Source organism: Danio rerio, chromosome 4 (assembly GCF_052040795.2).
Source record: "Danio rerio strain M-AB ecotype USA chromosome 4, GRCz13ab, whole genome shotgun sequence".
Lineage (NCBI taxonomy): Eukaryota > Metazoa > Chordata > Actinopteri > Cypriniformes > Danionidae > Danio > Danio rerio.
Window position 1 is genome coordinate 11354756 of NC_141024.2, and position 27568 is coordinate 11382323.

Below are 27568 nucleotides of genomic sequence, written 5' to 3' on the forward strand. Positions count from 1 at the left end.
CCAGGAATCAAATATGCAACCTTTCGATTACTAGTCCAACTCCCTAACCATACGGCCACAACTGCCCCACAAACAAGAGTTACAAAGATGGTCCCCAACTTTTTTTTGGCACATTTTTTTAGCATGCAGCCATTTTGATTTCAAGGCATGTTATTTTTTCTTTCTTCTGACACTAGAGAGCACAAGATGTTTGGAGCATAGATGGAAAGTTGTCTCATGCATCTTGGCTAAACACTAAACCTCGAACATTTTGTATTTGAAAGTTTTCTGTCTTTAAAACCCCAAAAATGCACAGATTGTCACTTTTAATTTCAACAGTTTTCAAGCTTTAAATTTATAAATAACTCAAACTACAATTTCTGCCACATAATCACTGCAGGATAGATGATTTCCCCCAAAGTCATACGCTCATTCAAATGATGATTTACAAGAAACATGCAAAACAGACTGGATTTGGAAAAAAATAGCTTTAATTGAACTTTCTTTGACATAAACATGCATAAAACAGTACACAGTACGTGATATTCACTGATAAGGTTATAGCATAACAATATCAAGAGTTTGCAGGCAATTCTAACAACGTTCCCTCCCAATTACCACAACATTCAAATAGAAAAAATTACAAAAACATGCAGCAAACAGACACATAATACCAGGCCAGAGTATAAAAGACAATCAAATCCTTAAGAAATAATCGCCGTTTGATTTGTAGTCTTTGGTTTTTAGCTTGGTGCAAACACATAAATACTGTTTCAGTGAGAGGATGCACTGCAGATCCGAAATGAATAAATAACACAAGGTTACACTATTGCATTCACAGCGCAATCCTGCTAGTGGAGCTTATTTTGTTCATAGTAAAATCACAGTGTCGTGCTGCAGGGTTTCAGTTCTTTGGGAAATTTCACAACTACAGACTTAAGCAATGATTGTCATGTTCAAACATTAGTCGTCATCTGTGGCGCTGGTTTCAGGTGAATGAGGCGACGCTTCCCTGAAGAATTCCTCCTCTTTCAGCATGCTCTGAAACGCATGAGATCAGCGTTAGGAGGATAAATAACTGCAACAGATACAAAACAGCTGGAACGTTTACACAGTTTTCTTACAGTCAGGTTGTTGATTTCCTCTGAGAAAGCGCCGATCTGTCGCACTGTACCCTCAGAGTCTTCCATCTGCACAGAGATGCATAACATCATGTACAATATTTAACATATACACAGCTCTCTGGAATACATGAGCAGATCAGTCAACATTCAAAGCTATGTTGTTCCCAGATAACAACTGCTGAAACTAATAACAGAGGGTCAACTCAGTACTATGAACCATCCTGAGTGTTAATGAGTTTGTTCATATACATATTTAAGTGATGATTTGTCACTCTGCTGTTTTTGAGGGTTTGGCGCCATCTTGTGTGGAAATAATAATATGCAGCTTAGTGTATTCAGCCATTTTTCTGAAAGCTTCAAGCTTAATTAAAATGTTAGTAAATGTTTACAGCTCATATGAGTGTTTTGTGTATAACCAGTAGAGATAGCCAATTATAACAAGCTTTTGCACTATGATTAGCCATTTTAGCAGCATTGCATTCTGGTCATTGCATTTGCAGTACCTGCTCCAGCTTATCTAAGCTGTCCTCATATATGCCCTTATGGAAACTGCTGCTTTGAGGCATTTGCACATCCATAGGGCAAACATACTCCTCCATATCCTCTTGCCTCTTTCGTCTCAGTGTCCCAAAACTTCCGAATGACAGTCTTCTTGGCTACAAGCAGAAGACAACATTACATTTCTGCTGTCAAAAAGGAGTTCACAGTTATTTTTGACATATTCATAAGCTTTAACGTGCCTTTACTCTGGCTGTGGCTGTGAGCACAGTGTAATCAGGGTTTTCCAGATACTCCTGCTTCTGTTTCTGTGCCTCCGAACCAATCAGAAGATGGAAGTGGGTCGCAAGGTGACGTCTCAACAGCGTCTTATTTGGTGGGATGTTAAGAAGCAGGGCCATCGTCTCAACATTGAAGCGGGGCTCCAAAACCTGAGAAATGCAAGTATAAATCGTAGTACAACAACTTTAATGTGGTAAATCTGCTTTTACATGTTCATCGCATGTACCATTAGGCCTCCGTGGACTCCACTTCCTCTCAGGTTGGGGGCGTACTCTGCCAGATCCACTGAACGCAGCCACTCCATCACTCTGTGATTGGTCCACTGACAGATTTCAGCTGGTGTGGCGTTGTTCTAATAATAAAAAAGAAAGATGTTAAATCATATTATAAGTGAATGAAGCAAAGTGTGTGTCAGCAGGAAGGCAGGGTATGTTACCTCTATTGGTCGACGGCGCAGACAGTTTGGGTCGTAGCCGTTGAGGCGTAAAACCTGGATGGCCCTCTTTATACTGAGATGGTGAAGCACACTGCCAACTTTCAGACCCAGCAGGTCATCCTGAACAAAGACATGGCGAGTCAATCTCACTTTTGTGGATGCAGTTTATACTTACAAAATGATGTAAAATAAATAAAGAAAAAGTTATTTAAAATTTTTTTGTAAATCTATAACCATTGTCTTATATAGTATTTGTTCTTACTAAGGATGTCAATGGTTACAGGATTTCAGCTTTCCTCAAAATGTCTTACTTTGTGTTTAACAGAAGAAAAAAACTCATAAGGAGGAGAGTAAATGTTGAGTAGAAATTTTACCCTTTAATCAAATGCTTCTTGCTTGTCTTTTTAAATGTTTGACCTTTCTACTTTGATTTGTATACTGTATACGTGACACCTACCACAGTCATGTAGTGAAGCATGCGTCCATCCACTCTGCCCTCATCAAACTGAGATTTATACTGGGGCAGGCCGATATCATCCAGCCATTCTTTGGCATAACGAAAATAATTAGTATCATAACAAAATCAACACTGCATTTGTTATTAATAACAGATTAGCATTACTTACGAGTAACCCAGTTGTAGTCCAGTTTGCCCATAGCATCTCCGTCCTCTGAGCTGAGCGACTGAAGAGCCAGCTGCAGTTTCTTTCTGTGTAGAGGATGCCTGATGCCCAGTTCCTGAAGCAAGCGCAGAGAAAAATATAATACTGCACACAACACAATAACCCACTGTTGACATTTAAGAATGCGGAGACCTTTTCCCAATCATGCTGAGACGCCTTCAGTAAAGTGTGTCCAGATTTAATCCACTGCTGGGCCTGATTCATATATAAGCCCAGTCCCTGTTCCTGCAGCCACTCACACACCTGCTCTTTACTCCAGCGGGAAAATGCACTGTTGAGCTCACTTAGAGAAACACACGAGTTACACCCAAATCAAACACAATGATTATTGAAAAACTCTTGATAAGTAAGCGGTTTGTACTTGTTATTGCTCCTCTGCAGATCACGTGACCAGCCCAGTCTGGGTCCCGCTGTGGCTCGAACTCCACCTCTCTGAAACTCAGAGTCTGGAGAATCATCCAGGTCAGAGGAGGTGGACTGACTTCTCTTCATCCTGACCAACACATTTTAAATATGATTAGAAGGTGATATTTTGTCTTAACACTCAGTGCATCTTACACATAACATATGATGAAAATGTCCTCCTCATTTCTTCACACTTAAGTGGTTAAACTTTTATGGACATCTGTCATCTGTTGAACGCAATACAGGATATTATGGAAAGTGTTGGAACAAAAGCAGCCATTGACTTGCATAATGTTTTTTGTTCCTACTATGGCTGCTTTTGTCAGAATATTTTCCTTTGTGTTCAACAAAGAAATTCATACAGATTTGGTTGAGGGTGAAGGATGAGTTTTGGAGTGAACTACATTTTTTTTAAACAAGCACCTTCCAAATAACTTCATGATGCCCTTTGATTTCTTCTTCCCATCAGGTGAGTGTGTGTCCAATGCTTTCTGCTTCTTAGTTTGCACTCCGGCCAAATCCAAGTGCTCCGTCCCCTTCTGCTCTCCCTCAGCTGCCAAAAAGCCAATAATAGAGTTAATCTTACAAACAACAAGCATGCTTTTCTTCAAGAAAGTGGAAAATTGGTTTAAAACAGTACAGCTTCATATAGAAAGAAAGTATACGACATTGTTTAACAGACACGGTTTGGCAAAAGTCACCTAGACTGGGAGCGCTGCCTGTCATCTTGTTCCCTCTGATCTTGAAAAAGCCACGTCCAAAAGAGGAGCGAGTTTTCTTACTGCCAAAACTCTCATTTCTCCCTGAGCTGGGCTGAGTCGGGGAGATGGATGGAAAGCCTCTGTTTTTGCTTGCTTCATCCTAAAATATTATAAGTAATTGTTTAAAGATCTTGATCAAGATACAACACTTTTTTTTATTTTTACAAACTATTCCCCCCGAAAAAACCTCTCAAGTAATTGGTCTAAAACAATTATGACAATTTAGATGCTTAGAAAATCAACAACCATTGTAAATGTAATCAGAGTGTGGAAAAGTATCTAAAATGAATTGCTAATTGTGTTTTTTTATGTGTTTGTCAATGAATTGGGTTTATTTATGTCAGGTATACTGTAGTAATTCGCTGTAGGGGCCAGTATCTGTAGATGGAGCTGTTGTGCTAACATGAGCTGTTATTGTGTGCAAGTGGTGTTTTAAACTACACCAGAAAGCTGAATGTTCATGGCATTTTTTATAAGACCTCAGGCTAAATGGGCATTTCATCATTTCTCATTTTACAGTCAGTACCTCATTACTGCTAGTCAAAGGAGACCTTTCAGATTGCTGTACTTCAGAAACACTGAAAAACAAAAATTGAAGTAATACATGCCACACAAATGTAGTTATTTAATTAAATTATTTAAGTGGTTAAACAAGAATAGGGTACAAATGGTATCCAATTACTCTTTGAAGAAATAGAGGAAGAAATCCCATGATCTCCTGGAGAAAACGCTACATTTGCTAAGCAATAATTTTATCTGATAATATTTATATACGCAGTAGTCAACATTTTTAAATCAAGAAGGTTTTTTAGTGCTTTTGAAATAGTTTCAGTGCACTGATGAAAGGTTTTGATCCACATAAATGTTACTACACATGGCTGACTTCAAAATCTTTTCACATCTTTTACATACAACAGATGGCTCATGAAAGTTCCAGAATATAAATATAGCTTTGAATAGATAAATATGCATCCACCTTGTTTATTTCAATGACTACATTGCACCCTATTCTTGAAAAACACTTCAATAGTATGTTTATACACCATGTCATGTGTAAAATCAACTTGATTAAGAGAACAGACCTGTCTGTGGGTGTATGTGGGACTTCAGGCAGCAGCTCTGAACATGGAATGAGCTGAGGCTGTGAGAGAAACAAGAACGAGCAGCAAAAATAAATGTCAAGTATTTTGCCTGAGGAGTCATATTTCAATGAACTAGGCAGCGGCTGAAATCACAGGATGCTGCTCCCAAACAAAAACAACCCCTTTATTAAAAAACAAAAAAAGTTAACTGTTATTGTCTGTTAGAGCATCACAATGAAAGTGGAAGGAGGGGGTTTAAAAGGAAGTCTGAGGAACATCCTGTGTACATAAGCATGTGTGCAAGAGGCTCATACTTCATCAGTTTCCTCTGTTCCTCCAGTGGAGAGCATCTCAGAGTCACACAGCCCTTCTCTTGTGTCCTCGTCACTGAGGTTGTCTGGGAAAACAGTCATGAGACAGGACAAATTGCCAGAGCTATTAGACTGAAACGCCGACAAAAGCTTTCTGGAAAATACAGGAGATCAAAATAATTGTTGGCCTAAATGTAATAAAGACTCAGGGAGAACAGACACGAGAGTCAAATTGAGTAAATGAATGTCGCTATAGATGCGTTTAATGGCTGCATTTTGTTTTTCAGTCAGCAAGCAGTTTGTTTCATCATGATGGCGGAGAAAGCATTTTAAAGAAAATATAATGCTTTTTTTTATCATAAATGTAACTTTAAAGGAAATATAAAGAGCTTGTATTTTTGACAGAGATGATTTTACATAATTGTAGCTGTAAAAAAAATGTGAAAGGTTTACTTATACACTGCTTGACAAAAGTCTTGTCGTTGATGCTGGATGTAAAAGCAACAAATAATAACTTGACTTCTAGTTGATTATTTGGGAAAGTGGCAGAAGGTAGATTTTGCAGATAAATCATCTGTTGAACTGCATCCAATAGGTCTTCTGCAGTATTTGTGATGATTGGGAACCCACATGGACCCAAGATTCACACAGAAATCAGTCAAGTTTGGTAAAGAAAAAAACATGGTTTGGGGTTACATTCAGTGGATGGCAACATCAACAGTCTGAGGTATTAAGACATTTGTGCAGCCCATTACAATACAAACCACAGGAGAGGGCACATTTTTTCAGCAGGATAGCGCTTCTCATACTTCAGGCTCCACATCAAAGTTCCTGAAAGCAAAGAAAGCTGAGGTGCTCCAGGATTGGCCAGCCCAGCCACCAGACATGAACATTATTGAGAATGATGAAGGATAAAAAAGCCACTTCTGATACCAAATGATCAACTAGAAGTCAAGTTATAATTTGTTGTTCCTAAAACTTGGATAAGCGGCAAGACTTTAGTCAGGTAGTGTACCATTTTTTCAACGCACTAGTATTATTGTTTTAATTTCAAGTCAAGGTAACATGGTTTTTAAAGTTATGTAATGTAGCATATCATTATTTCATTTATAGAGTGAGTGAAATTAACTAAAAGACACAAAAATGAAGCTCACCTTTTAACACATGCACAGTTTTCCCTATATCTTGAACCCGCCTGTAATGGATCAAAGACTGCTGCAGCTCTTTTATCCTGAAATCCTAACAATTCACAATAAAACATTAAGACATTATAAAGACATTATTTTTAATTTCTCTTATAATTCAGTGAATCATGCTGCATAATATGATTGAATCTCAAACATAACACTTTAAAATGATTACCTGCCACTTTTGATCTGTTTTACACATGCTTTGTAAATAAATTATTTAATGTCCAGTTTCTCTTGCTACATCTGAAGCTGTTAAATAATTGAAAGATTGTGGGGAGGCTCTAATTAAGAAACCACCGTTTTTGAAGTAATGTTTGAGCTGGCAGGTGGTTGATGTGATCGCTGCAGCAAAAACAGCAGGACGCCATATTGTTTATACCTTCTCTTCATTAGTCGCCTTCAGAGACTCCATCGCACTCCTCAATCTCTGCACCTCCACATCTGAACAACACACACAAAAGCAGCAGGCTAAACATTTCAGACTACAGACTTCCACTACATGCGTGTCTCAGGAATCAGTCAACTCGATTTGCAGTCGGGAATAAATAAAGTGAGTGAATATATGCAGATCTAGCAAATCACAGTTAGAAGAGCAGAAGAGTGCTGCCAAAATCAGGTCACCATCAATCAAAAGCGAGTCTAGACATGCGTAATACAATCCTTCATACATTCCAACACAATGTTTTTTTTTTCTTCAGCTTATAATGTGCTTGGGGTACTTTTTTCTTTATCTTACCAAAATATTTTTATTCCTGTGTCATCCATTTAAAGTGCACAACCTCTGCTGCAAATGGATTTATTAGCCCATCTGTATTATGGTCATGTGACAACTTCTCACCCATGATCATTGCAATAGAGTGATACAGTACCTCTCTCTTTGCTTTGTGACTGTTCAGTGTTTAAGGTTTCTGGGACGCCTCGGTCTTGAATTCTTTTAAATGCCTGTTCTCTCTCCTCCAGCTGTTTCTGTAGTGATATCAGCTCCTCCTGACCAATAAAAACACAATAAACGTCTCACAGCACATTCAATTCAGACCTAAAAATAAGCTCACCATGTGCCACAAATTTACTTGGCTCTAATTTAAAGCAAAAATGCCAGGACTGCTAATATACAGTACAGCTAATACAAGGGGGAAAACATCCATCCATGTTATTCATACAACTCATGACCAGTGTTGCCAGATAAAGCTTACATTTTCCAGTCCAAAACCTGCCCAAATGCACAACAAACGCCCACAATATTTCATTAATATTTCATTTAATTTAAATTTATTTAAAATTGCAATTAACCTAGTTACTTTAACCGTCATATTTTTTAACTATACAGCAACTAAAACCAGAACCAAAGCATAACCAGATCACATCAAAACCCCTCTCACAAACACACTGCACTTAATGTTGTGTAGATTACACTACCTATTAGAGTGTTTCACTTTTGAAATGTGGTATAAATTCATACATTTTGAACATAATTAGGTGCTGCTTGTCAATCAGCCAATGCTTATGTTTGTTCTTGCTGTCAATTGCAGAAAAAAAAGATTGATAAAAGCGTCATGAAAAACCGCTGTGAGTTTAACTGCAGGCGCTGCGTGATGCTTGTAAAGGGGAGTCTGATTTGTCAGGGGACTCTTTTGATACAACTATCCTTCACTTCTTCTTGTAGGTGAGCCCATGCGGTTTGCACTATGCACTGGTCAATACTAACTAAATGGAGTAGGAGCACACAGATATGTTTTGTTAAGTAAGTTGCATATAAAATTTACGTTTATATGCCCAACGCCCAAATTTTGTCAATCCGCAATACCATTTTTTTTACCTGCACAACCAAATTCAAAACCGCCCAATCTGGCAACATTGCCCATGACACTTGAATTGTATATATGGGAGTAACTTCAGTTAAACTGTAAACAAACAGTTTTAAGTGTTTTAAAGAATTAATTAAAAGGTGGGACTGTTATTTTCACTGTTTATACATTATTAATCAAAATGCAGAGCATGGGTAATCCCTAAGATTCTGTACAAAGAGAAAAGTACACAGAAAAAAAAGCATTGGCCTCAGAGATGTTTGTGATATTATTTTCACGTTAAAATACCAGGCGTAGTGTTATTTTCATAACTAATAAAAATAGATCCAAGCATCACTCTCACTCAGTTTTCAACTACGGATGTGTATTATTTTTCATTTGTTTTGGTTATTTTGAATAGAAGTTTCCCAAACTAGAAGTGCAACCCTTAATTAAAGCTATATTCAGGTGAGGGAAAAAGTGGATCATGTGGTGTGAACAAATCACATTCAATGTGTGTAAAAGGTAGAAAAACCAAGAGACAGGACCTCCAGCTATGAGCCTTTGTCCTGCTTTGAGTGTGAGGATAAAGTTCATTAGTTTAGTACATTCCATGATGGCCGAAGTGAATTACTCAAGGATTTCTCTGTGTGGTAAAGTGATTCGTGAACAGATGCTTGCTGTTACACTTCAGTGCTGCTAATCTGATGTTGTGTAATTATCACCTGACCATGAGGCACACATACTTTAGTTGAGATGAGGCTTCTCTCATAGTGTTGTCTCTCGTTCTCCATGGATGTCAACTTGAGGCGCAAGTCTTTCACATCCTGAAAAAGACCCTGAGGAGAGAGAGAGCATGTTATTTAGAGGACAAGAAAAGTTTGGGTTGGACACTGACAGACTAAAGGAAATACTAAATTGTTTGTCGAAAAAAGAAAATAAAATCACGCAAGGACACTGAAACTGAGAAGTTCATAAAGTATATTTAAAGTGAAATCTATATCTAACATGAAGGAAACCCTGCCCATTCGTTTGGTCCATTGTGGATTGCTGGTTTGTGAAACTCAAACTCTCCTCTGTGGGCTCATGCAAGTGAGAGAAAGCTGAATGGGTCCAGTGTAGTCTGGACTCAAACAGAGCACAAAAAAAAAAGCTTTATAACAGGAAACGGCTCCAGCACTTAGTATTTCACCCTCTGCTGGATAAAGCTGCAGGATTAAAAAGCAATGAGTGTCACTGTGGAAACCTCAAGGTGGTCAAACCATAATAGCCAGGTTTCATTTCATGAAATGTACATGTTGTCAGTCCTGTTCATTCTTTTTTGCATTCAAAGCAATTCTGATTAATTGCTGGAGACTCTAATTTATGAGGACTGCTGGACTGTGTGCCCTGTGAAACTGCAAACGTGTGCTCAGTACCTCACATTCTCTGCAATCTCCTTCTGCAGCAGCTAGCTTCAGCTTCAGACTCGATATCTCGGTCAACAGTTCCAGTTTCTCTGCCTCTAAAGTACTCCTGCTAAGCAGCTCCTACACAATACAAGTAACAAGTTGGGTAATCTGTTCCTTTAATACAGTGTACAGTGTGCTTTAAATGCTTTGCACTTTTGTTATCGAACATAAGTTTATAAAAACAACCACACACTTGCTGTAGTAACTCTTCTGTAGCGTTCAGTTTCATGTGATGTTCCTCAAGGCTCGAGTCTAGGTCCCTTATTTTTTCTCCTTGGACTTCCACTTGGTCAGTCAGAACACTTACCTAAATAGATAAGAGGTCAGTATTTCTTGAGTTTGTTTGATGTGTGCCATTTAGAAACTACAATGGTTGTATTATAAAGGGGAGTCAATAGAACAGCAGCAGTGCACCACTTCTAATCCAACAGGAAAATCCCAGGCAAGCTATAAAGGGTCTGGACTTGGTTTTGACAACACACCTGGAGCACTAAACATTCTTTGTCACTTTCCAAGCGAGAGAGTCGCTCCTGGTGGACCAAATCCCCTGCTGCAGATCCATGGCCATTGGTCTGGAAACACAAACAAACGCTTAGTGTTAGACATAGTTTGGTTCTACATTACACACGCATGGAAAGACTTTTCCAATTAACCACAGCAGATTTACTGGGAACTTGAACTATGTTGTGTGACACGCATCATATAGTTGATTTAGCAGGATCTAAAGAGTTTACCGAATGCAGTGAAACGCAAAATTCCAAAGGACCGGTAAAAGAAATCACATGCTGCCATCTGTGAATCATGTGAGGTTGGTAGTGAAGATGCTATACTATATGAGGCTCATGTGAAAGTTTTTCTCATTGTAAGATTTTAATGCTAAGAAGAGGAAAAGAAAGAAAGCATGCACAAAGATAGGTTGAATGTGGAAAAAGGGGCCAAGGAAATGAAGTGTGCTTAATCCAGATGAATCATGGCTGGAGTTCAGGATGGAAAATTCAAAGGGAAAAACACTTGGGTCATTGCATCACACACAGAGGAATATTTCATTTAAAAACGTGATGTAGTTTTTTTTTTTTTTTTTGCATTTTCCATTTGGCATCAAACAGGTAACCATTTACAAAACTATGACCAAAACTGACATTCATTTTCTTAAAAGTGGTTGCTGCTAGACCAGATACAGTTGCCGATGGAAGTTAACGAGAATTATTTATATTATTTATTAAATTTCCCATTTATTGTATTTTATAAACATCTACCCCTACCCTAACCGTCACTGTAACATAATAACAGTAGTTGTACCGGGTATTATGTATACTGTCTTTTAAATTACCCAATAAATTGTATTTTTTAAGGCCTACCCCCACCCCAACCCTAAACCCAACCGTGACAGTACTATAAAATATGAATTATTGTTATAAAGTGTCATAAAGATACTGCTATACTGATGTGCATATCGCACTTCCCATCCGCCACGTATCGGATCTAGACTTTACCCTTACAAGTCCAGAGAAAGTAAAATAAAAGATGTTAGTATCAGTGTCTTAGTTTTAAGGATATTTCAAGAGTTCACACTTAGTTACTATTTGAATAAGTAAAAGCATATTTGGCATGCTTTCCCTGGAGAGAGCCTTGAGGATCTACTAGCCTGGGGCTCCCTCCATTTAGACAGCAGGGAGAGAGGGGAGTCTAAGCTTAGGTATGTCTCGACAACTCCCCTGCTATTGGATTCAGGAAAGAGTGTAAGGAGTTGGGGTTGAAGGGGAGTTTTGTCGAAAAAGGTGAAGAAGGCAGACTATATAGATGCATTTGGATGCGTCTGATTGGTTGGTTAGTGATTGATGATGTGAGACCAGCTGTGGTCAATCATAGCAAGTGATTCTCTCGAAATTGGTTTATAAAACTTCACCTTTCAGCCAGTGTTCTCCAAAACAGTGGCACAATTTGCATTTAATAGACATAAACCTGATATAAACACTCAAAGCTTACAGTTTGTCACTTCTGCATAAAAGGAACTACTTTTTTTTTACGTCCCACATACTTCCGTTCTCATTAAATTTTGGCCAATCAAATGCTCTCTAATAACTGAAATGCCCCGCCCCCTTCAAGACCATTCTCATTTGCTTCTCATTTAATGCGCTTGACCTCAACCACTGACTGGCAGAGCTGTGATAAAAACAAAAGACCATTGGCTGTTTTTTAAAAAGGGGAGGAACTACTCTATGTCCAACCCTCTCTTCATGTTTCAATTAAGCTTACGTCAGCTACTGGACAAAACTACACATTTCAAAGCTCTTCATGTCACGGGACCTTTAATAAACTAAAAGTAAATGAAAAGACATTATGCAGAGCAGATCAATGATGCCCAACTCAGGTTATTTTTGATTTAGCTTATAAAAATGAGTTGTATATTTTATTTTTTATAATATAAACACACTGAATTACTTTTATAAGAGTGTATTATTAAAACATAAGGTCAACTCTTTGTCCCCGTTATAACAGTTGTACAACAGATAACCTTAATAAAGCTATAACAGATTACCATAACATCATTTAACATGAGATAATCATGGGAAATTATTTTATGTGAGAAAAACACCCACCAATCTGCCTTGTAGCCACTCCATCAGACCCTCGGCTGTGGTTTCAGACACTTGACTGCGCATATTTTCCTTTTCCTCAGGATCCATTAAGTCCAGCGCAGCCCTCAGGTCCTCCAGGAGATGCAGCGCTCGAATGCTGCCCAGAAAGGGTGAAGTTGGTGACTGACAATCAAACAGACCATTGGTGTAGGTCATGGCCTTAGAACCTGCGGTGAGCAGAAGAATGAGGATCAATGAAGGTGATCAATGATGATTTTACGGATGAGGTAAGATTTTTTAAAGACGAATCTTCAACAAGCAACAAAAATTTAGATAAATCTCAAATAATTTGCACATTATATATGTCAAATCTGTGGTATTTGCTGGGCATTAAATGATGATTATCCGCGATTAATGACTGAATTTTCATCTGCGTGGAAAATGATCTAGATGGACTACTTTTTACTATCTCATCAGTATTGTAAAAATAGTATAAATATATTAATGATAGCTTGCAAAATGATTAATGTAAAAATGCTGAAACACATTTGCTTTATTTAATATTTAAATGTCATTTTTAAATGTCATTTTGGAGTGACTTCGCCTTTAAATCACTGTTTTTCTGTAACCACTTTCAGCACTTTCCAAAAACAAAACACAGGTTGGATGACTGTGTCCTCAGCGCTCTGGTGGCTTATTGTCAGATGATGTAAACAGCGGGACGTTCACTGCCACGATTACAGAATGAATGGAAAAGCATGACCTTCAAGAGATTCGGTCTTGCTGAAGGCAAAGACATCCATTTGTCTCTGATGTGCCCCTGATTTGCTCAGAGATGGACAGTATTGTGGTCGCATACTGAATACACATTAGATTCATCAGCGCTGAAATAGTGGAAAAAGCTGGTAATGCAGCTCACGACGCATACCCTCATCTCTTATATATCTGCAGAAACACTCAGAGCACAAATGTGTTCCCTTAGCTGGCTTATGTGCAAGCATTGCCCCTAAAAATACTTTGTTTTTGTGAACTTTTTTTTTTTATTCGTGATCACATGGTTTGTGACTGTCTGTAAAGATATAGGTCATTTTTGTGCATAGTATTTCATATTTATTTAGTCGTACCTGCAATGATGCCATCCATCTGCTCCAGAGCAGCTGCCAACATTTCACTGGCATCACACATCATGATTACCTTGCTTCAAACCTGCAAATGTCACATTCAGAAGTTAGATTTGACTTTGCATGGCATTTAGGGGTGCAGATTTAGTCCTGCTTTCATCTGACGGCCTCCTCTCTGGCACTATTTTGAATTACTTTCCCCCTATGCAGAATAGGAGGACTCAGTGTGTGTGTGTGGGATAATGACATGATTCTCCCAGGACTTTTCTGTGTGTTGGAATGCTTGGAATTCCAGACCTTCAAAACAAAGTCCCACAGGCTTCACGTCCGGCCTGTGAGTGCCATTGGCTCGCAGCTCTATAGAAGTTTGTCTTCTCCACCCAAGAACTACAATATTAAAATTTAAGATGCAAATAAAACCTAACAGAGTTATGATCAACAAATTTGTAAGCAACACATTAAAATGTAAAATACTCTGCATAAGCATCCATAACTAAAACAAAAATGTAAAAAAATATTTTTTAGGAATTATAATGCAGCTAAAAATAAAATGCTAGATGAAAAAAAGCCAAATAAAAAAATATTAAAAAAGTCAAACCATACATACATTTAAACCATAAAAAGTACTAAAACAAAGGCTAAAATGAGAAATTAAAAAGATCACATTAAATATTAGTAAATGGATTCAAACATGTACTTTATATTAGGGCTGCACAATATATCGTTTGAGCATAGATATCGCACTGTGCGCATCCACAATAGTCACATCGCAGAATCTGCATTGCTAAAGTGGGATTACATATATTTGCAATCAGAATTATTAGCCCCCCCCCCCCCCCCCCCCCCCAATTTCTGTTAAACGGAAAGATGATTTTTTCCAACACATTTCTAAACATAGTAGTTTTAATAACTCATTTCTAATAACTGAATTATTTTATCTTTGCCACGATGACAGTAAGTAATATTTTACTTCTATACAGCTTAAAGTGACATTTAAACACTTAACTAGGTTAATTAGGTTAACTAGGCAGGGTAATTAGGCAAGTAATTGTACAGTGGTTTGTTTTATAGACTATCGAAAAAAATATAGCTTAAAAAGGTACTAATAATGATGCACTTAAAATGGTTCTAAAAAAATTAAAAACTGCTTTTATTCTAGCCGAAATAAAACAAATCAGACTTTCTCCAGCAGAAAAAAATATTATCAGACATACTGTAAAAATGTCCTTGCTCAAACATAATTTGGGAAATATTTAAAAAGAAAAAGAAAATTCTAAGAGGGGCTGATAATTCTGATTGCAACTGTATGTTGGGATTATATAGTCACACAGTTCAAAATACTTTTTTTTTGTTGAATCTCAAAATAATTGAGATTGGTTGAGTCACTGCAGAGTTTGACCATAATGGTTCTTTTTTTAAGCTCTAAGAGTTTAAAGCATTTAAACTCCTTCAGTAACTTTTTTGAACGTTTAAACAGTAACATCTTTGCAGTGTTATTTTGGGTTAGAATTTTTACTTTTTTTTTGTACCTGAGTACAATTTGCCTAGCCTGAAATCCATAAAGCACTGTTTATTTCACTTTTATGTTTGCTCCTACATTTAGCTATATTTGTAATCTATTTATTACATTCCATGCATGATTTGTTCCCCTACAGAATCATGTCTGTCAATAGAAAATTAATAAATTGTTTTCAAAATAGAAGTATTCAAGTCATCTGGTGAAATTGTATGCATATTGCAATACATAATCACAGAAGTACAAAACATTGCAAAGTCATTTGTCCAATATCATGCAGCCCTACTGTATAATTTGTTTTAAATTTAATATTGGATATTTGACCTTATTTAACTATAAAGTTTCTATTTAATGTATTTGCTAAAATGAATGAATTGCCTAATAAGTGATGAACTTAAGACTTAAAGCACAGCGATAATCCAATATAAATAAAAACATTCCAAGGATGTAATATGTCATCAGCTGCTGTGCATTTTTATAGTCTTGTGAAAGGTAGAATAAATACATACAATGCGATGACCAAATCAATTTTACTGAATGCTTATAGGTGTTACAACATTTCCAAGTGTTTGACTTTGTAAACCACTGACCAGCTGAAGCTTGGCACGCTAAATAGTGCACTAAACCTACAAACAAACAAAAGTAAAAGGCACATTAGTTGCTTGCTCAATGAATAGTACAGTAAGTTAAACTGACCCATCTCTAAATAGGGCAAAATGCTGCTCATTGCTGGTCACAATTACCAAGCCAAATGGTATGGCAAAACACTCCAAACAATTACCCCACTTAATCTTGTTATCAACTGGGCGAGAGAGCTAGAAATCCCAACCACCAACACTGAGGTCTTTGTTCATCGCTTTACAAGCAACCCCTTTAGAGAAAGAGCATTCTTCAAGCTTCTCTCATTATAACATTAAGCTATTCAATTAAGAACTTATCTGATCAGAAAGGGCAAGATCGGCCCACACGTCCCTTCACAGTTTAAGCAGCAAGACGAGCGTTCCAAGCCTGCGTTTATGGATATCAGATTTGCTCAAGTCAAAGAGCTCTTTGTATACCACGCTTGCTGAAAGTTCACCTTGTGGCAAGTGTTGTTTTAGAGCCCACATGACCAAATCAAGCTTCTGACCACAACACAACAAACAAATCCTCACTGAATATGAAAGTTGGAGTAAAATAAGAGTAATGATCTGCTGGATTTGAACTGACATCCAGAGCCATTACCACCTATAGAAACACTGGCCAAAGTGGAGCTCAGCCCCAGCTTGAAATCAGCGCCTTTTCAAGTTACGTTTGGCCAGCGGAAAGCATTCTCCACATCCCTGGAGGGGAAAAAGAGCTGTATTTAGTCAACTGCCTGCATCACTTCCTATGGGGAAGCCCTAGATTTTCTGGCTGCATGGAGAAACTCTAAAACTGATAATTGCTTTACTTATTACTATTGTAGAAGTCTATAAATTGAGCAGGCATATACTTTGGCCTGTTTTATGATTACACAATAAGAAATCAATGTACTTTGTATACAACATTTTCATGGTTGTTGCTAGATTGGATATGGTTGCAGCTGGAAGTCAAGTTATTTATATTCATTCATTCATTCATTCATTCATTTTCTTTTCGGCTTAGTCCCTTCCATCAATCCAGGGTCGCCACAGAGGAATGAACCGCTAACTCATCCAGCATGTTTTTGTGCAGCGGATGCCCTTCCATCCGCAACCTATCTCTGGGAAAAGTTATTTATATCATTTATTAAATTTCCCATTTATTGTATTTTATTAACATCTACCTCCACCCCAACCACAAACCCAACGGTCACAGTACTGTAAAAATATAAATTATTGTTAAACAGTGTCATAAAAAATGCTGCTACTGTATATTGATGTGCATATCTCTTTTCCAGTTGGCTGCATATCTGATGAGACGTTCCTTATTTTCACTAATTATTATGTTACATTTCATTTTTACCTTATTTGCTTTCAGATTCTCCCCCAATTAAAGTATGACTACATATATTGCCTTACATATATTGCAGAAAATATTGACATATTTGCACTACATTTCTATTGCAAAATAACATTGCAACAATAGCATCATTATCGTAATAATAGTACATCCAATACATTTATTTTATACATTGGTTTATCTAAATTTGACCAGTTAGATTAGGCCTCACTATCTTATCTATCCGGTAGTTACTGTTCCGCTATTCGCTAGAACCCTGCAAACAATTTTGTGTTTAATAGACGTTTAATAGACATTTAAACATAGACAGCTTGACTAAAACCAGGCTAAACTTGAGCTGTCAGTGAAAATTTAATAGACGTCTAAGAATAGCCCAAACCCAGACTAGCAGTCAAATAGACCGACTGTAAATGTGTCGTCATTCATTTCTTATTGTTTGATTCTTAGATGCCTATTAGATTTTCACTGACAGTCCAAATTTAGCCTTGTTTTAGCCAAGACAACTGTTTAAACATCTATTAGATATCTTTTAAAAACAAAAAAAGCTTGTGGTAAGGTGAACCCAGAGCTGAAAATAAACACTAATTGCCAGAGTTCATTATTTACTGAGGTTTTCACTCATTCAGTGTTTTAAAGACTAAATGTTTGCACCTCGACAGTTTTTTAGACTGACTTAAAATTAATTAGATCTGAAAAATATCTTTAACCTGTTTATTTTTAATGTCATTACATAAATTAATGATTTAGCTAATAAAAATAGCATGTTTTAGGGGAAATGATTTAGCGTAAGAATTATCGCTATCGCAGTGCTTATCAACAATATTGCATGTCACATATTTTCAGTATCGTACAGCCCTAATCCCTTTACTCTGTTCGTTTCACATTTATTTTGAGTTTCCATTTTACAAAGCCTAGATGGAAAATCATATGGATGAAAGCAAGCTGCATGTGATAGCGTGGAGTGATGTTTGGCTCCACTTCACTTCTGAACAATACTTTCCAGCAGTAAACGTAGCACATTTTAATCAGTCACAAATGGACTGAGGAATTACATTTCCATTCGGAAAGAGGAGGAAAAACTGAATTATTTGGCACTAGGTGTTTTGTTTGCTTCCTCAAAGATTCGTCCACTGCTCCCAAGAAGATCCATATTGTACCATGCACCAGTCGCTCCATGACCCTGATGACCAGCTCCCCCCTAAAAACCTCCCCCTTTTCTTCCAGATTGCTGGAAAACTCCTCCAGATGTGAGCTCCCTCTCGCATACCTTCACAATCAGCACTTCCTCTAAACATAGATATCATACAACCGCCCTCAGGCCAAAGCAATATCAAGCCATTCGTGCAAATTAATTCATGTGTTTAACCAATAATCACCAGGCTTGATATTCCCTTAAAGGGCTGTTGAGCGAGGCTCTGGAGGAGGGACGGTCGTGGCTGGCTTGGTGCCCAGGCAGGCCTACGAGCACAAAGGTAAAAGTCGTTTTGATTTATTTACATACTCTGACGTTGGCCAGATGTGGAGATAGGGGATGGAGTGGGGGAAGTCTGAAAGAAAAACAACTCGCTGGCTGTGCCGTTATCCAGGCTGAGCCCTGTCCCTCAGATGGAGCGTGTGCTACTGAGCTCTACTCTATACAAACACACAGACCAGACACATATGTGGCCTTTGGCAGTAATAGTGCTGAGGTCTTATCCACTACTAATCATTCGTCTGGATGTGGGAGTGTGCAAGTTTAAATTTGCCACATGCTTCGAGTTCCTGAATTGAAGTTAATGATATGTCATCTCGTAGGGATTCACGATATATCGTTTCAGCAATGATATTGCAATGTGCGATTCTGCAATAGTCACATCGCAGGGATCTGCAATGTAGATGACCAGACATTACAGTTAACAACATATATTTTAACCTTAGAGTGAAGGTTTATTATTCACATGTTTCTTTAAGACTTGACTGTAAGAATTTGAAGGAAATTTAAGCCATCTGGGCACTATAAAATAAATCTGTAGCTTAAAGATTAATTGTACATTATGAACAGTTGAAACCAGAAGTTTACATACACTCTAAAAAAAAGGAACATAACCATGTTTTTTTTAAATGTCTGATGATAAATCATACTAAACGTTTACAATTTTAGGTCAGTTAGGATTACCTAAATGATTTACATTTGTTTAATGCCAGAATAATGAGAGATTTTTTGTTTGTTTGTTTTTTTTGCCTTAGTTTTAAAACTGTTTAACTTTGGTCAAATGTTTTAGTTATACTTCCACAAACTTCTCACAATACTTTGAATGAATTTTGGCCCATTCCTCCAGACAGAATTGGAGTGACTGAGTCAGATTTGTAGACTGTCTTTCTTGCATAAGCTTTTTCAACTCTGCCCACAATTTTTTTTATAGGATTGAAAACTTGACTTTCAAGTTATAACAATTTCTCAAAAATATCTCTCTCATTATTCTGCTATTAGGCATAACAGAAACAAATTTGATAATCCTAACTTACCTTAAAGAGAAAAAGTTTAGTCACATTAACAAGTGCCTTTTTATACAGTGTATGTAAAATTCTGGTTTCAACTGTAATTATTTATTCAATTAAATTGATACAGTGCTGTTATTATTATTATTATTATACAGTAGGGTTGTTTTGACCTTTAATTCATGTTACAATACTGTACTAGCTGTAGTATTGTGATACCAAGTAGTATTGTGGTGCTGTAATTCATAACTCAAATCCACAAAATAAAGAAAATTTACAGAAATACTAGATTTTATGTTATAATAGGCCTACTTGAATTGCATTAATGATTCCTTTATTATTCAAAAAATATTTGCACGTCACTTCATCTAAAATGTATTCGTTCTTTTTTTTTTTTTTTGTTAAAAACTGGCCAACAAAAATACATTAAATTAAAGACACAAATTTTACCAAATTAAATTTGCATTAATATTAAAATAGGCATTGTTCCAACCAAATTAGGCGTTATAAAGTGGTCAAAAACTCAGTTTTAATGTTTCCAGTATCTATTGTCAGGTAAATTATTCAAAATGTAACTTTGTGTGTTGCTCTTTTTAAGAGATTATCGCAGTTGTTGTAGCTACTAAATCATATTCACAGGAGCAGAAATGAACTGATTCAGATTCGATCTGAAGCGTCAGAAAACGTACAATAGACTACCATAAAATGTGGAAATTCTACACAGTTTGCAACCTTAAAGGGCTCCACAGACTATTCAAATAAAATGGTCTATTGATGCACAAACGTGTGAGCATTTTAGTGACTTTTCCACATGCAACATTATCTACTGTAGATAGACCGTTAATGACAATACTACCGTTTACAAACTAAAGTGGCACCGCCAGTATTTTGGAGCCATAGTATCACGATACTACCATAGTACCGGTAAACCGTGCAACCCTATTATACAGCGGTTATTTAATTCTTGCTTCTGAATACTGTTTGACTCCTCAGAAAATCATAAATCATTGTTTATTTTAGGGCTGCACAACTGTTCCAGCATCGATTTAACAATGTGCGCATCTGCAATAGTCACATCGCAAGATATGCAGTGTTGAGTCTGAATTTTAGTTGACCACAGAGTCACTACCAAGTTCAACCACAATAGAGTAAAAGTTCATCATTTGCATGTGGTTTTAAGGCCTGTGACTGAGCATTTCAAGAGTTTTAAACATTTGGGCACAAAAAATAATGATGTTTGGTATATTATACTATATAATTATACTTGCTTTGAACTTTGTCTTGTTTCTAGTCCAAATATCTACATCTCAAAGCAAAAACAAGATTATTTCACGTCCCTGTTGGCAGATAAAATGAAGGAATAAAAATTTAAATTTAAGGAAAAACTCTTTTTGAGTTAAAAGTGAAAACAATACAATATTTTTACTTTATCTAAGAATATTTCTACTAGAAATAAGACAAAGCAATGTAAGAAAGGCATTTTTTGCATTGTGATTGTGTACCTGAACACAGTTAAAGCTATTCAAACCATTTTATAAAACTATTCATTGCAATATTTATAAAAGAAATTCAACAAAGCAATATCAGATTTTTCCATTATCATGCAGCCTTAGTTTAATTGCATATTTTCTCTGTTGTATTTAATTTTTAAATGATATTTTATGCAGATATGCTTCCCTATAGAATCATCCCAATCAATCTAAAATGATGAATTCTTTGCAAGCTATTCAAGTCATCTGGTGAAATTGCATTCATATCGCAGTGAACGAAAATATTACAATGTCAGTTTTTGCTACCATCACATATCACTTGGTTTGATAAAGTACTTTAAAGGTATGGTATGTATGTTAGCAGCATCCCTTTTAAAGAGGAGCGAGCTGTTGGCTGATGGAGACCAGAGTCATCAGCGTTTCCCAAGCATTTATATCTTCTGTACACCCGCAGTCCATCAGTAAAAACCTTGAAGGGTTAGTCTAGTCCTTGCATCATTTTAAAGCCATAAAACATACAATAAGAACACACAAAATAAGATATACCCGAGTGATTTCTGCCATGTATGCTTCAAACATTTAATAATGGCTTTTTATTCAGGGCAGTTGATAATCAGAACACAAAATGAGATATTTATGTACCTATAGAAGTGATTTGTGTCTTTGATGCTTCAAAAATGTAATAAAGTGGTCAGATTTAGACTTTTTATATAATAGTTTGAACAGTGTTAATAGCATTCAGATGTAATCATGGAACAAATTATTGGTCAGGATTAACCAATTAATAGAAAATCCTTAAGTGTTCTTTCATTTCTTACTCAAATACAGGTTTTGCATAAACACTGCAAGCAGCTATAGTGAAAAGGCTTTGATTCTGGCATGTTGTTGTAGTGGATCTGTCATTTGTTTCAAATGAATACAAGGAAACATGTGGAGGACAAGATAGGAAACATCTGAGCCAGACTTCAAGCTTGTATGGGAGCAATTTAGCGGCTTATATGTGAAGAATACAAAAAAAATTGATGTCATAGCTAACCTTTTCCAGCCCTGAAAGGCCACAGTTCCTCCCTGGAAGTTACATAGTTAGTTGATCTTTACTGTGTGCACATATACATCCTAACTCACTCACTCACTCACTCACTCACTCACACACAACCAAGCGTCACACCCACACCCAAAATAAGCATTGTCAATATATTGAGTATTTATCAAGATAAAACACTCCTCTACAACACACAAGTTACAAACTCTAGCAACAAAAATATCTATATAATAGTCCATCTCTAGCAATAAGAACTGTAATCAAATGTGAATAAATAAACAGTATAGTTTTAAACAAAGCACGTATTATATAGCTTATTTAAATGTTGTAAATATGTAAGAAAGCTATACAGATTAAGTAAACAAAAGGAGAAAAGGCGTACATAAATCAAGCAAATGACTCTCAGGTGCGTTACAGTTAAAGTGGAAGATTATTGTTTATAAATATCGGAGATGACTTACCTTTTAATGTAACAAAGAGTCCCAAAATATAGTTGAAATGATAACTTCCTTCAGCAGATGATTGTGTCCGAAATCAACAGCTATTCCCCAGCGTCCTTCATATTACTGTGTACAAATGAGTTAAACGCGTCTCTCTCCAAAAGCAGCGGTGAAACTTTCAGACTTCTGAGTTGAGAGTTGTGCGCGGAAGTGCGCATGCGCAAATTTATCCACACAAACAAACCGATCTAACAAAGTTTACAAAGATTTAGCCAAAAAACAAAACAAACAAACAACCACAAAAAAAGATCTAGCCAAATATGTTAAGGTTTGAATGAAAAAAAAATAATAAGCTGATTGTTCACTATGGTTCCATTTCATTTAGCAATTAATTTCAGATTTGCAATTGCTATGAAAGTTATTTAAATTAAAGCGTCAATGGGGTTCTTCATCTCTGATGACAAGTTATCATAAATTAATTTACAGATATTTAAACGATTATGTGTTTTAGTATCTTCCGACACATGCACTATTCCAGTGTAATACATAAAGTTCCATTGCGAAGTGCATCAAAACTTGCAGTAAGAGCATCCCACAGGTTAACAGCTGAATGTCGCCCTCTTGTGGTCTTTTAAAGTAATGTATATGTTTTATAATGTATATTAATATCACGGGGCAGTTGTTGCCATTTTTTACGGTCTATGGTTTTAACACTTCAAGTTTCTACAACTAGAGATTAGTTAGATCAACAAATTCCCTGCACACATGTACATATTAGTCCTCGTTACATATATGAATATATGAGTCCTGTGGCAAACAGCAGATTTTATTTGGGAGAAAAAAAAAAAAAAAAAAAAAAAAAATATATATATATATATATATATATATATATATATATATATATATATATATATATATATATATATATATATATTTATATATATATGAGCTAACAAAGTCAAGTATTTATCTCACTTTCTTGAGAGACCGATGCCCAATTTGTAGTAAAACCCATTAAAGTTCAAGTACTTCAATGCTGTGTCTGTATAGATGTTTTAATGCATGTTGTTGATGCTAATGTTTTAGCTGTTAGCTGTAAGGTGAGCTAATTCATGGCTACAATACTTTGGGTCAGTTGTAACAACAAAACGTAACACCAATGAAATGTTACCACCACCACCCACAGCAAATAAAACTGTATTTATTTGTTTTATTTTAGTTTTACAAGAGAAAAACTCAAAAGCAGTTTGTGATCAGTCTACTGTCCTCTATGAAGTCTGCACACACATAGTCTGCACAATATCTCAAGAAAGGTAAGAAATGTTACTATCCCTGCTCTGCCCTAAAATTCATTAATAAATGTAATATGCAAAGCATTAGTAAAACGGCAGAGTATTTATTCAATGAGCTTTCCTCATGGCATACCTGCAAAAGTTAGAATAAAATGAAAATGATATTACATCATGTTTTACATTCACTATTTCCAATCACAAATTTAAAATTTATAAATAAAGTAACAAATAACATTTAAATGATCATTTTGCAACCAGTTCAGCTTATACATACACATCAAATACAATCATGCGTGTGTTACTTTTGATGTTCAACATTGCCATTGTACATGAGTATTGCCATTTTGCTTATTGCAAATAAAAAATGAGTATTGCTACACATATTCTTCCGCATCACACTACTTTTATACTGGTAGCATTTTTATATGTGTGTCTTGAGAATATAAAACTTTCATCATGCTTGCCATATTATTTTACTTGCTGTCTTTATGATCAGAGTTATTATTTGCAAACACTTCACACTAGATGGCAGGCAAATACAAGCATTTTTAGTTAAATGAAACGGCTATATCCTTCTTTAAACCCTTAAGTTCTTTAACTTTATACTCATCTGACAGCTACGGTAATCCACTAAACCCATGGTTTACTATGAGACTGCATTGAAATGATATCTGTTTTGTATTTAATATACTCATATGGTGTGCTAAAAGTGACTGGCACCAACATGTTCAAACATTGTTCTTCAAAGTCAGAGCCCTGATTTAAGGATCTGAAGTAATTGTATATGGTCTTGGTTTAGTTTAGTGCTTAGTTTTAAGCCAATGTTTTATTGTTGTAAGCCATTGACAAATGGCACAAGTGAAGTTACTTCCACTCAACTGTAATGTCTGCTGTGTTTTCTCTGCCTTTTGGATCCAGAGGCACTTTTGTGTCCATGGCAACCAGCCTCATAGGGAATCATTTTTAGTCCTTGCTCCTCAATGGCACAAACATCCCACTTATTAGCCCAAAGGAACAAGAGTTTATACCGCAGGTCAAGCTGTCACTCCTGCAAACGGTGGAAAAAATGCACCACAAGGGCAAAAATCCAAATCTCAATCCGGACTATACTAATACAGGACACACAACTTGTGTATTCAAAGTAATTTCTCATAAATCCGAAGTGAATCCCAGAAATTGTGTGTTGGCGGAGGCATTTCTGAATTTAGCCATAGTAAACAGAGGCATTTATACCTACCAAATATTACTGAAGATCCTCAATAAGAAAGCAGAAGCTGTTTAAATCCAACTCTGAATGAAACCAGTGACTCACGGAGACACTTATTCCAGCAAACACCCCACACTGAACCTGGAACATAAAGGACTTTTTATGTAATCATTTTTCCATCAAGGTGTCAGAGTCATAGAGATGACCTTTGTTTGTTTCATCCACTGTGTATAAGGACACAGCATGTTAATTAACGGGAAGAAGACCAGCGATCTCGTCTTCTCACCTGGGCAACTGCATGGCACAGACTCGCCTCTATGCATACAAGAATGTCATTCAGCTACAAATAGAACACTTGTCCAATGCCTGTGATTAAAAATATACATACTACCAATCAGGCAATGCGAGGGAACAATGAAGTGCAATGAAAACAACAACTCAGTTAAATATGCTAATATTAACAGCACCTTTTTTGTTTAATAATAAAGTTAGTTGAATTCTTCAGCCCTAATCATTTAGGCAGTAGAAACGAAGAACAGCCAAATTATGTGTAACATTAAAATATTAATTTATAAATACTTCATAACTAATGAATGTCAATTATATAGTCAGCTGTTCTAAGCTGTGTGATAAATCAGTGGTTCCTAAAGTGGGGGTCGGGACAATGATGGGGGACTGGGGGTCGCTTGGTGACAAGTTCATTTTATTAAACCATTAGAATGATCACATTTTATTCATAACCTACTCAAGAACAAATAATACTAGTATTAATAGCACCACTGTTGACATGTTAATAAGAAAAATTAAAAAAACAACATGCAAACAGAAAGCCATCAGCCTTTTGATTTTTTTGCGACCCCTGGGGTGATTATGTTATATTAAACAAACAGCTTCAGATGCAGCACATTAAAGATTAAACTTTCTGACACATTAAAAGTAAATACATTACAATAAGAACTGGCCACAACTGAACATGGTGGCGTTCTCCAAAATTATGAATAGACTTGGGCATATTGGTATGAGTGTGACGTTGTGTGCAAGGTTTATATTACCATTTCAGAGAGTGTTGGGGGTCGCAAGCCACTGGCATTGTCATTTTGGAGGTCGTGGGCTGAAAAGTTTGGAAACCCCTGTGCTAAAACAGTAAATCTGAAGCAACAAATGATTTATTCGTTCGAAATAAGCTATTAGTATATCTTTTTCATTTAGATTAATAATATAACATAATAAAATGCAATTCTTTAGCTCTACACAAACATTCAGTCACAAACAGATCAGGCTCACTGGAGGGATGAAAGATGGAAATGATGAAAGTTGTAAATAGCATTATTTTGTTATTTAGTTATGATTTATTATTGTTGCTTACAGCCTAAAAAATTGTTTACAGGTTTACGGCGTTTTAGAAAAGTCAAGGTTTTAAAACCACAAAAATTTACTGTTACTGTTCCTATGGTGTAAGTATTTTTTATGTGTTGTAAATAAATCAGTGTATTGAAACCAATGAAGAGAGTAGAAGTCAATTATTTACTTGAATTATTTACTCTGAGATGTTTACTCTACCAAAATATTATAAATGTTTCCTAAAATAAAATAAATTTTGTTCAAAGGGGTAAAAAAGTTATTTTTTTTACATTTAAAAATAACTTATTTTATAGCAGTGATCACAATACCGTGGTATTTTACCCAAGGTTATCATACCGTCTGAAACTTATACTGGCCCATGCCTGTTACAGAGCTGCCTTAAAAAAATAAGAATGAATAGTACATTTCTAACCATTTACAAACCTTTTTTATTCAAACCTGAAGATTTAAAATGTTGTGTTGGAGCCCATGGTGAGAAATTTCAGTTTTATCCTATGAACTACTGATGGCATTTCTTCTCAATTTGAAATAAAGATTTTCAGCATTTAAAAAATCATATGAAAATATGCATTCTCTGTTTTTATTTATGATAAAATAATACATTTTTTTTTTTAAATTACATGTCTATATTTATTTACAAGCAACACAACATTGTCAGTCCATATTTATTATCCAATATTTTTTATTTTGCAAATTATATAAGATTTGGAACATAAAACTATATTTCAAGAGTTCACACTTAGCCGATGATTGATAATACAGCTTGTTTGGCATGCTGTCCTGGGATAGAGCCCAGGGCTCCCTCCGGTTTGCGTGGCGAGAGGGGAGTTTGAGCTCAGGTAGATCTTGATGAACAGGATTATTATCGAGTGCAGCCTTTATAATGCAAGCTGAGAGTGTAATGTCATACACAACGCACTCAATGGAGCTAGTGACATCACTGTGAGGGGTAGGGTTAGCGGTTAGGTGAGCGCATTAAAAAGCATTGGATGCAGCTCAGATTGCATCTGCACAGAGTCTGCAGCCAGACCCCTCTCTGATGAACTCCTCGACTTATTTCTGGCTAATGACAGATATAGGAAGGCTAAGTACA

At 36.2% G+C, this 27568-nt stretch overlaps 1 protein-coding gene and 1 long non-coding RNA gene across 3 annotated transcripts; one reads left to right on the forward strand and one right to left on the reverse strand.

The window, feature by feature from the left end:
- Positions 1 to 452: 452 nt before the first annotated feature.
- ppfibp1a (PPFIA binding protein 1a) lies at positions 453 to 22816 on the reverse strand. Of its 2 annotated transcripts, XM_087247210.1 has the most exons (25): positions 22636 to 22816; positions 13690 to 13771; positions 12587 to 12792; positions 10469 to 10558; positions 10180 to 10293; positions 9954 to 10064; positions 9282 to 9374; positions 7621 to 7738; positions 7131 to 7192; positions 6716 to 6800; positions 5565 to 5647; positions 5251 to 5309; positions 4695 to 4746; positions 4109 to 4268; positions 3831 to 3960; positions 3364 to 3495; positions 3135 to 3285; positions 2946 to 3057; positions 2777 to 2865; positions 2320 to 2439; positions 2110 to 2235; positions 1844 to 2032; positions 1607 to 1759; positions 1104 to 1169; positions 453 to 1020 (listed from the first exon to the last, which is right to left on the reverse strand). In XM_087247210.1, exons 2-25 carry the CDS (start codon positions 13751 to 13753, stop codon positions 943 to 945), a joined length of 2643 nt encoding a protein of 880 aa, XP_087103336.1. In that variant the 5' UTR covers positions 13754 to 13771; positions 22636 to 22816; the 3' UTR covers positions 453 to 942. The 2 variants fall into 2 exon arrangements, with proteins under 2 accessions (XP_087103336.1, NP_001038532.1); NM_001045067.1 differs by lacking the exons at positions 453 to 1020; positions 4695 to 4746; positions 22636 to 22816 and having other exon boundaries at positions 1106 to 1256; positions 1676 to 1759; positions 1840 to 2032; positions 4109 to 4215.
- On the forward strand, positions 3384 to 16981 carry LOC147844642 (uncharacterized). The gene is made up of 3 exons (XR_015482795.2): positions 3384 to 3526; positions 12667 to 12852; positions 13204 to 16981. It is a non-coding gene; the product is annotated as an uncharacterized LOC147844642 (long non-coding RNA).
- Positions 22817 to 27568: the final 4752 nt, after the last annotated feature.